At 58.8% G+C, this 12394-nt stretch overlaps 3 protein-coding genes and 1 long non-coding RNA gene across 4 annotated transcripts; 2 read left to right on the plus strand and 2 right to left on the minus strand.

Annotated features, from left to right (window-relative positions):
* Nucleotides 1–996: 996 nt before the first annotated feature.
* Nucleotides 997–6475, plus strand: LOC121105892 (the record flags this gene model as incomplete). The annotated part of the gene is made up of 6 exons (XM_040644545.1): nt 997–1275; nt 1352–1513; nt 2576–2643; nt 2997–3100; nt 4618–4685; nt 6299–6475. Coding segments are annotated over exons 1-6 (858 nt in total), but the record flags the coding sequence as incomplete, so codon positions are not given.
* A 74-nt stretch (nt 6476–6549) lies between these two features.
* LOC121105810 lies at nt 6550–9215 on the plus strand. The gene is made up of 3 exons (XR_005838515.1): nt 6550–6692; nt 6775–7980; nt 9124–9215. It is a non-coding gene; the product is annotated as an uncharacterized LOC121105810 (long non-coding RNA).
* ATP6V1FNB (ATP6V1F neighbor) lies at nt 7094–9648 on the minus strand. Its single transcript, XM_008705859.2, has 2 exons — nt 8760–9648; nt 7094–7203 (listed from the first exon to the last, which is right to left on the minus strand). The coding sequence occupies exons 1-2, from the start codon at nt 9178–9180 to the stop codon at nt 7094–7096; spliced, it is 531 nt and encodes a 176-aa protein (XP_008704081.1). The 5' UTR covers nt 9181–9648.
* Nucleotides 9649–9739: 91 nt separating this feature from the next.
* ATP6V1F (ATPase H+ transporting V1 subunit F) lies at nt 9740–12314 on the minus strand. The gene is made up of 2 exons (XM_008705860.2): nt 12067–12314; nt 9740–10217 (listed from the first exon to the last, which is right to left on the minus strand). The coding sequence occupies exons 1-2, from the start codon at nt 12222–12224 to the stop codon at nt 10016–10018; spliced, it is 360 nt and encodes a 119-aa protein (XP_008704082.1). The 5' UTR covers nt 12225–12314; the 3' UTR covers nt 9740–10015.
* Nucleotides 12315–12394: the final 80 nt, after the last annotated feature.

The following is a 12394-nucleotide window of genomic DNA, read 5'->3' on the forward strand; positions in this document are numbered from 1 at the left end:
TATTGGCTGTGACCTTGGTGTTGTAGGGGCCTTGGGTAAAAGATGAGGGGGTACTGCATTCTCACAGCTAGCTCCCTAACCTTGCGGCAGGAGTGAAGGGAGTGTGGGGCTGACCCGAAGACAGCTCGCTCAGCCCACTTGCGCTGTGGCCCACGGAGCAGAGTCGGCCGTGCTCTCGGGGAGCAGTTACGAAGCAGCAGGCCCACGGGGCTGCTCCAGACAGCAGGGAATGTGGGAATGTGGGAACGCCAGACCAGCTCGTGCGCCCGTCCCTGCCCTCGTCACAACCAACACAAACCATGCCCTCACCTGCTGTATCTCGGGTGTGGCGACGAGTAAACAGAGTGACCCGGGGCCAGCACTTTGCACGTGGGCAGCGTGGAGCAGGCACCTGGGAAGTGCTGGCCCTGGTCCTGCCTGCGGGGGCTCCTCGTGCCCCCCACCAGCCCGTTCATCACGGCCACTTGCCTCCAGGTGAGGGAGACACTGCCCCACATGAGCTGGGGCTGCTGACCTCCCTAGGGCCGCCTGCTGTCTGCAGCACTGGACAGAGGATGCTAGCACGCCCTCACGGACTTGCGTCAGGGACGGGTCACACGTGTGGAGCATTTTGCGTCCTGGCACACAGTCAGTGAGCGTTGGGGGCTGCTGCCCGCTTGGGGCACGTGTCATGCGTTCATAATGGCATTGCCAGCGTCCTACGTGCACACAAAACACTTGCTCTCAGGCTTGCGGACAAGCATACGCACACAGCGCTAGCGTGGCCCCGGTCCTCGCCCTACACACTCCTGCCCCCCACAGCCAAGAAACCCAGGTCAGAGGCAGGCCGGGTCTCTCCGAGGCTTGGCTGGGGTCCAGGCCCTAGCTCAGATAGCAGATCCCTGCATTATTGAGCCGGGGAGCCTTTGTCTCCTCTTCATTCCTGGTCCTCCCCTCTCCCGGCTCCAGCAGCAGAGGAGAGGAGGGAGGGGGCGTCTGCTCTGGCTCCCCCTCGCCATGGAGCAGACAGCCACACCTGGGGGCCCAGGGCTCCCCTGTAGCCACAGGCAGGCCCTGGCCCTCTACCAGCACCTCTTTGGATGCCCTGCAGGCCTGGGCCAGCTCCAGGCTGCGCTGCGGCAGGTGAGGGAGGTAGGGCAATGCCACGGAAGGGCAAGGCCAAGGCCTGACTCCATCTCATCCCCTCAGGTGCAAGAGAGTCGGGCCTGTCGCTCAGGACTGGAGCTGCCCGCTGTGTTGCTGGAGATGGAGCGGAGCCGGCGGGCCCAGGAGCAGGTAGGGGCTGGCTGAAGGGCATGGCAGAGGGCAGAGTGGTCACCCCTTCATGCCCTGACACCCCATCTTTCTGTAGCTCCTGTGGGACTTGGAGCTGCTGACTGGGGCAGGGCTGAGGCTCTTCTGGCCCCCCTGGGCCCAGTGCTGCGGTCTGAGGGACCAGGCCCAGTGTGCATGGAGCCAGCGCGGCCAGCCCCACGGTAGGATGGGCGGGGGCCCTGAGCAGCTGACCACCTGGGTGAGCAGGGGCTTGGCTGAAGGCAAGGGCGGTCCATGTGACGTCGGGGTGACGGTGGTGGCAAGGGAAGCGGAAGGAGTATGGGCTTCGGACCCAGGTGGGCCTGGGTTCTGTCTCTGTTCTGATGCTCGCTGGGGACCGTAAGCCTCTGTTCCCTCAACTGCAAAATGGGGAAGATAATCGATCTTACTCAAAGGGAGCACTAGTGAACTCACCCCTGTAAAGGGTTTAGCCCGGTGCCTGGCGCACGGGACCTGCTCATTACATACAGGCTGCTGTTACCGTTCCACGAGTAATGACGATCTTGGTCAAATCAATGGCATGGGGACATCTCAAAGGCTTTATTTTTATTTATTTATTTATTTGGTGAATTTTTTTAAAAGATTTTATTTATTTATTTGACAGAGAGAGAGACAGCCAGCAAGAGAGGGGAACACAAGCAGGGGGAGTGGGAGAGGAAGAAGCAGGTTCCCAGCAGAGGAGCCTGATGTGGGGCTCGATCCCATAACACCGGGATCACGCCCTGAGCTGAAGGCAGACGCTTAACGACAGAGCCACCCAGGTGCCCCTCGAAGGCTTTAAGCATGGCTGCAACATGGGAAGAAAGCAAGCCTGGCATGGCTCCTGAGGGTAGAGGCACTGATGTCCAGGGTCCACGGACCCCTCCCCCCAGGGCTGGTGGCTGGGCTGGCGCCTCTAGGAGGGAGTGTGCTATGGTGAGGGGGACTGTGTCTCCCAGTCCCGTCTCAATCACCAATCGTCCGAGGCACTTTGGGCAGGTTCGCAGCCCTCTCTGAGAGCTGAGGCATCCTCAGCTGTAGCAAGAGGGGGTGAGTGGTGACCGCTAAGGGAGGGTCCAGCTGACATTGTTGGCCAGAACTGCAGTCTCATCTGAAGGCTCGAATGGGCAAGAGCGATCCATTTCCTCACAAGGAGGGGAAGAGAGCAGGGTCATACGTGAGCATGGATACCAGGAGGAGGATGATTGGGGGCCATCTTAAAGGCTGCTCACCACACTGGGGGATGATGCCCTGTGGACTAGGGCACCTTCTAATTTTCCAGAGTTCCAGGCTGTGCCCATTGGCCCGGGCTGGGGACTCTCTGAGCCAGAACCATCAGCTTCCAGAAGGGTGAGTCTTTCTTCCAGGAAATTCTGTCCATTTTGTACTACCACACAAAAGGGCCAAGTACTGGACCTTTTTCCCATCTCCTTCTACCGTCCTGCTTAGTACCTCTTCCTTATGCCCAAGGCTCCTCTTGGGGTTCTCAGTTGTACCCATATGTGGTTCCCCACAGCCCCTGGAAAGGGTGACTCCCAAGTTCCAGCTCCTGGGATCCAGGGTGCTGCGTGCAGGGGCTGGGAGAGGCCACCCTGGACTGGGCTCAGGCATTGGGGTGGGGAGACTGGCAGACAGGCTGCCTCCCCCTTCCAGAGCCCATGGGCTGCAAGAGGTGATTCTGAGGCAACCTTTGACTCCTGCAGGGGGCAGGCTGTAGACCCATCATCAGCCCCAGATCTGGATGAAGCCAGGAGTGACCGAGACCCAAGGTGGAAGAGCCCTGCTACGCCTGCAGGGCCCACATGCGGTATGCTGACACCCTGGCTGGGTGGCCAGACTAGATCGGGAGGAGGGGGGAAGCCCTCATCCCAAATGCCAGGATTCCAGTCCTCTTCTCACTTATTCTTCATCTCATACTTTTTTTGGGCACCAAGGAGCACCCAGGGACAAGAAGTAGGTTTTATTTTATGTCCCAGTTCCACCTGTTGGGTACCAGCTGTCTCAGGCACTGGGTCCAGGATTCTGAAACTAAACTAGGGCTCAGGGAGGGAGTGCTGGGAATGACTGTGCGCGGTGGCCCAGGGAGGAGGGACTGGAACAGCAGCACCTGTCACCTATTTGCCCCCCTCACGCCGGGCACTGGGAACATACAGAGTACAAGACAGACTTGGCCCCAATACTTGGTCCCTGTCACTGAGGAGATCACAGCTTAGTGACAGCGTGATCATAAACAGGCAATTAGAATTCCATGGGATAGATGCTGTGAACCCTGGGCCTATTAATTTAAATGAAAGAGACTCTCAAATTATTTGTTAAATAAACCTAGTTGAGCCGTAAGCCTCCAATTGTTCGTCATGCACGTGAGAGAAAAGCAAAGAGCCAATGCTTGTTTTTCGGACTGGCAGAAATGTTTACAAGTAAAAGATCTCTTGGGAATACAGAGGTCTCAGTTACATTATAACCAGAGAAGTAAGTTATCCAGTAAGACAACAGATCAGAATCGTGAGGGGACAGGGCTTGGGGGTTATGTTCACTGTTGAGGGCAATCATTTCTAAAGGCTTGGGAGTCTTATCAGACTCCTTTGTTCAAAAGACATTTTCACAAAGAACATACCCCTTCGGTTACTGTTGTGAATATTCACACAGCCACATTACATAAAGATGGATGTTGTTGGGAAAGTTCTCCATTTAGGGTCTGACGAAATCAAGTTCTTTTAACTAGTTTTATGGATGCAGAATGGCTCTCCTTCCCCCACAGCTGCAAGGGAGCAGAGACATTTCATTGCTTTTTTAGATTTCTTTCGTCAGTTACGAAGCTTGCAGTTTCTAGGGCCGCTCCAGCCTGAAACTGCATTTCTTGAGTTTCGTTTGATTTTACTGTCAGCACCCGAGAAAGACCTAAGGAGGATTTCTCTTAGGAACAGTAAAATAAGGTGCATACGATGGGTTTCTTTACGGGCCTAGATGGGTCCACCAGGAGGAAGTGGGGTGTCCTTATAAGGGACTGACAAGGTTGGCCAATAGGCCCTTCCTGCCCCCAGGCATCCCCTGGTGGTTTTGAGGACGAGGCTGTGCAGCTTCCTCTGAAGTCCTCTGCCTTGGCTGGGAGGATGAGGACGGTGTGGTCGGCACATGGCAAGTGGTCTGAATAAAGGTGGACTGACGAACTGTGACAGCCTTGAAGGCCAAACATCGGTCCTCGGGGTGTCCCCTTCCACTTATGTGCTGGGGACTCCCTAGGCTTCTTGCTTCTAATTCAGGTGGAATGTGTGTGAGGGGCTGGGACATGAGCGAGGGTTCCTGACATTGGTCTTTCTCCCTCAGGTTGCTTACAAGAGCTGAACCCCACCACCGGCAGTAGCTTTGGGGATCTAGGAGGCTCTGAGTTCAAGGTGAAAGAGTCAAAGTGTTCTGGGCAAAGGCCCTCTCAGATTGGGGATAGCAGGGGTGGGGTCTGCCGGGGAGGAGGCTCCTAGCGGGAGGTGATGTCACCTCCTATAGCCAGGGGGACGAAGGGACCCTCACTGAAGCACCTTTTACACTACATAAAGTAGGCCTACCGCGTTCAGGAATCGGGCAAGGGCTGTAATGGAAATGAGGTCCACTGGGACAGCCACTGAGGTCCCCAGGGTCCCTTGGGGAAAGTGGCCCTGGCGTGGGGATTCCCTCACAAGCCTGGGCCCAAATGCTCTTCCTTCCCAGGACTTGGCCCAGAGGGAAGAGAGGAGACAAGCAGCACCTACAACCCAGAGGCCATCCACTAGCCTATGGGGGAGGAAGCTCGCTCAGGGAGCCCCGAGGCCCTCAGGCCTGCCCTCCCAGGGCCTGTCAGAACCCCACGATCCCCCCGAGGGGCTGAGCTGGAGCCTGGGCCAGGAGAGAGCAGAACTTCAGAAACTGCTGAGGCTAGGGATTCCTCAGAGGCAGAGAGAGGAGGCTCCTCAAGAGCAGAAAGAGCGCCCCGGGGTTCAGAGGGGGGAGGTCCGCAGGGGGGAGAGCAAGGAAGTTCCTAAGAGACCCACAGAGAAGATACAGCAGGGCCAGAGGGGGGAGGCTACTCAGGCTCTGAGGGAGGAAGTCTCTGTGGATCCCAGGGGGCAGGCTCCCGAGGGTGAGAGGAGAGAGTCTCCTCAACGTCAAAGAGGAAACAGCCCTGAGGGGCAGAGAAAAGAGGTCCTCCGGGAGCCGAGGAAGGAGACTCCTCAGGGCCGGGAAGGGAAGAGCCCTCAAACTTCCCCCGGCTGCCTCTCACAAGCCTGGGAGGTGCCTCAGGGAGAGGCGCCTACACAGCCCCCGGCGGAAGGCGGCTCCCTGGGGATTTCTGGGGATTTCTGCAGGCCCCTGGGAGAACAGATGCCGCAGCCTGGGGGAAGGGAGAGCCCTGGCTCCGGGGAAAGGACCACCCAGCTGCCGCAGGACGAAACTGACGGCCAGAGCCGGGCGTCCGCACCGGCCGCAGGAGAGCAGAGGGCCGCCCGGCAGGGGGCGCGGCCTCCCCTTCCACGCCCGAGGCTCCCGGCCGGGCCGCCGCTCCCAGGCCCAGGGGCCGAGCCGCTAGCAGCCCCAGGCACTGGGCGCTCGGGGCAGCGGGAGCAGCCCGCCGCTCTCCCGGGGCGCCCGGGGCTGGTGCGTGAGCCGCACGGGCTTCAGGACCCGGAAGGAAGCCCGGGCCCGGCGGAGCAGGTGCCCGGCGGCTCCGCTAGGCTCCCGGGCACCGTCGGGGCGCGGAGGGGCGGCGCCGAGGCCCCCGAGGCCCCAAAGGCCGCGTGGCCCGGGCTCCCGGGCGGGGAGCAGGCGTCGGCGGGCGTGAGCGCCGCGCAGCAGGAGACGGCTCTGCAGCGGCTGCTGGAGCTGCACCGCGCGGCCAGGCGCCGGCGGCGGCAGGACCGCGAGCAGCAGCGGCTCCGGGTGCGCACCCGCGCCGCGCCGCGCCGGGCCGGGCCGGGGGCACGGGGGGCACGAGGGGCACGAGGGCCGGCCGGCCGCTGACCGCCGCCTCCCCCAGGTCTTGGAACGCCTCCGCCTCGCCAGGAACCGCCACTGCCGGGTGCACCCTCTGGGGCCCCCACCCGGCCCGGCCCCGCTCCCGCCACAGGCAAGCCTCCCGGGAGAAGGCGGCGGGGCGGCGGCGATCCTGCCCGGGCGGGGGCGGGGCGCCTCCCGGGTCCCTTCCGAGCGCGAGCCCCGCGCAGCGGCTCGGACGCCGAAAGAGGGCGGGGGGGCGCGTCTGCCCGGGTGCTGCCCCCTGCCGGCTCCCTCCGGCCCGCGGGGTGGGCGGCCGGGGCCTCAGCGCTGCGCCCGCCCCAGGAGGACGCGGCGGGGCGGCGGCGCGCCCTGCGGGAGCAGCTGCAGCGAGGGCTCCGGGAGAGGACCGGGCGGCTGCGGGCCCTCGGGGCCAGGTGAGGCGGGGGCGGGGAGGCTGATGGGGCGGTAGTGGCGCCCTCTCCCTGGCCTCTGGGATGACAGGCCACTCCCTCCCAGGAACACCCAGAACTTCCAGCAGCTACTGTGGCCCCCCGGCGCTGAGGAGCCTTCGGCTGGAGAGGCGCGCTCACCCTTCCCGGCCCCCTCCAGTCCTTGCTGAATCCTCAAAGGCACGATTACAGAGACGAGGATTAAGGAAAAGCAAGCTGGCAACCCGCAGGCCAGCAAGCGCAGAACAGAGGTAGTTCCAAGAAAGGCCCAGAACTTTGCCTCGGGCCCTGGGAGGCCGGACACACAGACACACGCAGCAGCTTCAGCGCCACCAGGAGGCGTGTTATTTCTTCTTCCCTCCCCTGAGTCCACTGCCTGGCCAATGTCAGAGAGCCAGGTCCTGAGGGTCAAGCAGCAAGAAGGCCCCATTCTTTCGGAAGAACGATTCAATGCGGCACATCTTACAGGAGACCAGTTCTTGCTTCACTGGGGGGCCTGCGAAAAGATGTCAGAAGCCAGGAATGGGCCCTGGGAAAGGGAACTTGCGGAGCATGGGAGCCCAGCCTACAGAGCCCTGGGAATCTGCCTGTATTGTACCCACTTTGGAAGCGTGAAGGAATAAAAGGTGCTTCTGAGGAACACCGGCTGGGGGTCCAGACCAGCAGTGAGGGCAGAACTGGTCAGTCTGCCATGTACCATTGTTTCCCCCGCCTCAGGCTCCTCCACAGACCAGGTGGTGGGACACCCAGCACTGCTTGTCACAGGGACAGACAGAGCTAGACGTCTCTGGGAGAGAGAGGGCTTCCTTCTACCTCCTGTTCTCCTGGGACTTGCTTCCTGCTTTTGTGGGAAAATTCCTCTTTTCCCTTTCCTTTAGGCCCCTGGGGAAAGTGGGGGAAATTTTTAGGCAAAACGTCAACTGTGTTTATCCCCAACCATCCACCTTTTCCGCCCAGGCACTCAAGCGTGGGGAGAAAAACCCATGACTGAGCAGCCTCGTTTGCAATTCATGACCACAAAGAGCAAGGGACACAGCATCACCCAGCAGTCCCGCAATACTCCCAGGCATGTTCCCTTTCCTAGGCCGTTAAACTCTGCACCTCCAACTACCACGGCCTCCCCCCTCTCCTCCCAGAGGATGACCTCGACTCTCAGCCTCGCAGAAAAAGCAGACTCGGTCCAGATGGAGAGCCTTCCCACCAACACCATCTCCCTACCCCTCTCTGTGCCCCCTGCCTCTCCTGTCAGATTCCAGCATCTGGAGCTCCCTGGGTGAGTTCACCCAACCTCAGGCTTTAAATAGCACCTACATTCTGATGACCCCCAAATCTGCATCTTCAGCTCGGACCTCACTCCGGAGGGGGACCTCCATACACAGCCACCTCGCTGGCTCCCCCAGCATGGCCGGGGCTGACCTGTCTTCACACACCCTCCAGTCCCGCTCCTCTCCACCTTCCTTGTCCGGGTGCTCGAGCCAAACGCCCGGGCTTCGCCACGGCCTTCTTTCCCCTTCTGTCATTCACTTCATCAGTAGGCTTCATTGATTTCTCCTCCAAAATGTAGCCTGAATCTCCCTCGGCTCTACTGCTAATCACCCGAGCCCAAGCCATCGTCCTCTCCCGCCAGGATGACTCAACATAGATGCAGACCTCAGCTGCCAGAGCTCTTTCTGGAAGAAGCCGTTACTTGCGGAATAGTACCCTAGCGGTACCATTCACCCACTTACAACCCTCCACGGCTGCTTCTCCCGCTGGGAATAAAATCCAAACTCCTGTTAGCTTCCAACTGTTGGGTCCTCAGAGAGGCCTTTCCTGACAGCCCAATCTAAAGCCTCACACGTCCCTTGCCCACCTCCCCCATCACTCCCTAGTCTCATCATGGAACTTGTCCTTCTCAGACGGGTCCTTTCTCTTATGTTTACGGCCTGGCCCCCCCACTGGAATGGACACCCCCATCCGTGTCTTGTGTGCCTAGTGCTGACAGCATGGCCTGGCTCAGGGCAGGGGCTCCGTGTTCGTGAGGTGAATAATTTCTGAGAGGTTGGGGCTCACCCAGCTGCCAGCCATATGTGAAGCTGGTGGTGATGGGGAAGACGTAGCGCATCTCTGGCATATCCAGTTTTCGGGTGCTGAGGTAGCGGTAGCGCCCCTGGAAGTCGTGGGAGATGCCTTCATACAGCAGGGCCCGGGTGGCAGGTGGGACCGGGTACATGTCTGACTGAATAGGAGTCTCCGGGGCAGGGCTGGGGGCCTTGGTAGGCACTGCTTTGGGGGCAGGTGGGGATGAGAGTGGGGCTTTGGGGTGCAGGGTGGGCAGTTTGAGGGGCAGGCGCGCTGCAGCCTTAGCCTTCTGCTTGGCCTTCACCATCGACCCATACTTGCGATGCCATTCACAGCGCAACATCTTCTCCCGCAGATATTCCTCCTTCCAGAAGTTCTGCCGCAGCGTATCCATGTTGAGTTGCCGCGACATGGTAGCAAGGGAAGGAGCGGTGCCAGGGTTGCCGCAGCTGAGGGGTAAGCAACAGCAGGCAGAGTCCTTCCGACAGCAGGGGGCTGCCACGGACAGTCACCTGGCAACCAAGCCTCACCTCACACAGGGCCAGGGTTCTACTTGCCATGCCTTTAGCAGACCTCACATGCCTTGATCCAGGGGCAACCTCAGGCCAGGGCCCACCGGCTGAGAACCTTGATCTCCAAACCTCTTGCAGGACCCAGGCTTGGTCCGTTATCACAGGCTTCTAGGTTTCCTGTGTTTCTGCTTCCACCCGTTGGGGTCAGGTCCCTTCCCAGCCCAAGAGAAACTGAAGTGGGGGGAGCCAAGGGCCTGGGCACAAGCTTCCTCGCACTCCTCCCGACCAGGGCTGGTCACTGTTGATTCAAAGAACCCATCCCTGAGTTACGACCTGCTGGCACCATCTTCCTGGTCCAGCTTTTCTATGCCTGTATCTTTGGCAGAACCTTTCCCAGCCCCGCCAATCTAATCCCAACGGCCTCATCCCATGCGAGTCCTTTGTAGCACCCAGCCTCAGTTTGGACAGAAACAAGAACGTCACTTTAATTTAACATCAACAATGACACTGTGTAACAGTACAGGGAAGAGGTAGTGGAGAGAAGACACTCAAGCTTCCTGTTCCCTAACGAGCCTTGACTTTAATGGCAGAGCCCCAGCAACCTGGAAGCACCTCAGCTAGCCTCTCAGTGGAGTGGGAAGGGGCAGCGGGCTGGAACTGGAAATCGGAGGCTCACAACTTAGAGAAGGGCCGATGGCAAGCCTGGGGAGAGGCTGCAAGGCTGTGGGGAGGGCCCTAGCGCAGGTCCTCGGCCGTGAACATGCCCCTGGCCCTGCGCAGGATGGAGTCCTTGGCGGCATCATAGGGGTGCTCCTTGGACGGGATCTCCAGGACGGCTGGAATGGAGCGCTGGTGGGCGTCGAGCGCATGCCGCACCATCTCTGCGATGTACTGGTTGATAAGGATAATGCCGATGTCATCCCGGTTTAGAAATTGCCTGTTGGGAGAGATGAGAAGGGATTCCAGGACAGCCCACTCAGAGGTGGTGAGGCTGGGCTGCAGAGGGGAATGGGCTTGACCCAGGAACTGCAGAGTTCAAGGGCAAAGGTTGCTTGCTAAACTCTCTCCATTCTAACCAGGATCAACTTCTTTCAAAAATCTAAGGGCCCTGGCTGTCAGGGTTGGCTTCTACCTTCCCTGCTTGGAAGGCCCCCAAGTGAACTGGTGCTGAAGATCAAGGCCCATGCTGGGATATTCTGTATACTGTGTTTGTGTGAAAAAGAGAGAGGATAAGAATATGCATGTCTGTCCTTTTGTATGTACCTGAAGAAAAAGCAGAAAGGTAAATAAGCAGTTAAGTGCTTACAGGGGTGGAGAAGGGAGGTGATGAAGTGGAAAAAGACCGGGGTGGGGGGGTGGGAGTGAGACTTCTCAATGTGTATACCTTTTAAATATTAATTTGTAAACCACATGAATACTTTAACTTTTCAAAGGAAAACATTTTTTTTAAGGGGACTAATGGGACCACTAAAGGCTTTAAGGTCTGTGCTGATGAGGGTAGGGGATGGATCAGAGGGGAAGTATGGCATGAGTCAAGAATACAGCATAGGAGGAGGACAATCATACTTGCCCCAGAGAGAGAGCCTAGCACTGGGATCTCCCTTCCTTGTGATCACCCACGCATTAATTAAGTAAAATATTAAAAACTAATTTTCCTGAGCGCTTGCTCTGTGCCAGGCACTGGAGCAGGTTATACTTGAGGATCTCTGGGTCCCTTTGGATGGAAGCATGGGAAGTTCTTGGAGTAAAATCTGTCCTCCTCCCAAGACAACTTGGGTCACTTTACCAGAATGCTTACAGATCAGGCCAGTTCAGGGCCTATCATACCCCAGGCAGCGGGAACCAGTCTCAGCCCGCAGCTCAGGGCTGGACTGTGTAGGGGAAAACAGGTGAGTGTGGTTTGTCTCTGAGACTTGGCAACAGGGGCCTTAGAGAAGGGGTGAGAAAGCATAGGGGGCTGGCATTCTCAATTCAAGTCGCCAGGACACCTCCTCGATTAAGGGACATGCCTGCATTCGCACTATGAAGCTACTATCACCCTTGACCCAGGGCAAGAAATGAGGACTTCAAATGCAAGGTCTTAGCAGAAGGTAGGATACGGTCCTGATATTCTGCTGGCTGAGCTCAGGACAATGGGAAATTCTAAGAGTGAGGTAACTGCACAAGCAAAGCGTGGACCCAGCTTAAGAGAGTTGGGCCTGGGTTCAAATCCCCTCTCCCTCTCTTCCAAATGGTGTGACTCTGGTGCTTTAATCTCTCTGAGCTTTAGTTTTCCCACTTGTAAATGGGAATAATAACTCCTACCTACAGGATGGTTGTGAGCCTCTAAGGAACATGAAAATGCAAGAAAGCCCGACCCCACTGCCTAGGTGTTCCGGTGAGTGTGTGGTTCCTTTAGGAGTCAATCCGCAAGAGGCGAGTGCTAGCAACGCTGGGGGTCTGCTCTACGGGTGAACGGGGGCGGAGCCGAGACAGGACCCTGGGGCACGTTGGGCCGAGGGGCGGCGCCCGTCACGAGCTCTGTTCCTCTTCTTTTCTGACACACAGTCATATGACAGATGAGCTCGTGGACCTGACATAGCCCGGGTTCTCCCAAGCCCCAAAAGAGAATCTGGAGCACAGAGGCCTCCTCCGGAAGGGCTGCCGGACCGACTTCCTTGACCCTCGACGTCGGCGGTCTGGAAGCCGAGCGCAGGCCCCACCCGCAGGGTCCCCGCACCGCCCCCTACTCCCCGCGCTCCCACCCAAGGCAGAGGGTCTCATTCAGGCCTCGCGGGCTACCGTACCGGAAAGTGTCTTCGATCTCATTGATGGTTGTATCCTTCTCCACCACCAGGAAATTAGGCTGGCGGTTCTTGTTAAGCTCCCCTATGCCGCCCAGCAGGAAGCCAGTCACCGTGTCCTCGTCTCCGATCACCGCAATTAGCTTCCCCCTCCCCGCCATTCTCGCAAGCAGGTCCGCGACAGCCCGAAGTCACGGAAGCCCCACCTCCGCAGTGCGCTGCCTTTTCGACCGCGCCTCCACCCCTTAGACATGCGCAGTTCAGCCCTCCGCCTCCCGGCACATGCGCATTAATAGTAAAACGGTCTCAATTTGAACACGCCTGCGCCATA

This window comes from Ursus maritimus, unplaced genomic scaffold (genome assembly GCF_017311325.1).
Source record: "Ursus maritimus isolate PB19 unplaced genomic scaffold, ASM1731132v1 scaffold_3, whole genome shotgun sequence".
Classification (NCBI taxonomy): Eukaryota; Metazoa; Chordata; class Mammalia; order Carnivora; family Ursidae; genus Ursus; species Ursus maritimus.

Excerpts from the sequence above, each read along its gene's own strand:
- ATP6V1FNB (XM_008705859.2), bottom strand. The coding sequence starts at position 9,180 with ATGTCGCGGCAACTCAACATGGATACGCTGCGGCAGAACTTCTGGAAG. Across the intron at positions 7,204-8,759 it reads CACATATGGCTGGCAGCTGG|GCCCCCCAGTGAAGCAAGAA; the intron begins GTGAGCCCCAAC and ends ATCTTTTCGCAG.
- ATP6V1F (XM_008705860.2), bottom strand. The coding sequence starts at position 12,224 with ATGGCGGGGAGGGGGAAGCTAATTGCGGTGATCGGAGACGAGGACACG. Across the intron at positions 10,218-12,066 it reads GAGATCGAAGACACTTTCCG|GCAATTTCTAAACCGGGATG; the intron begins GTACGGTAGCCC and ends CTCTCCCAACAG.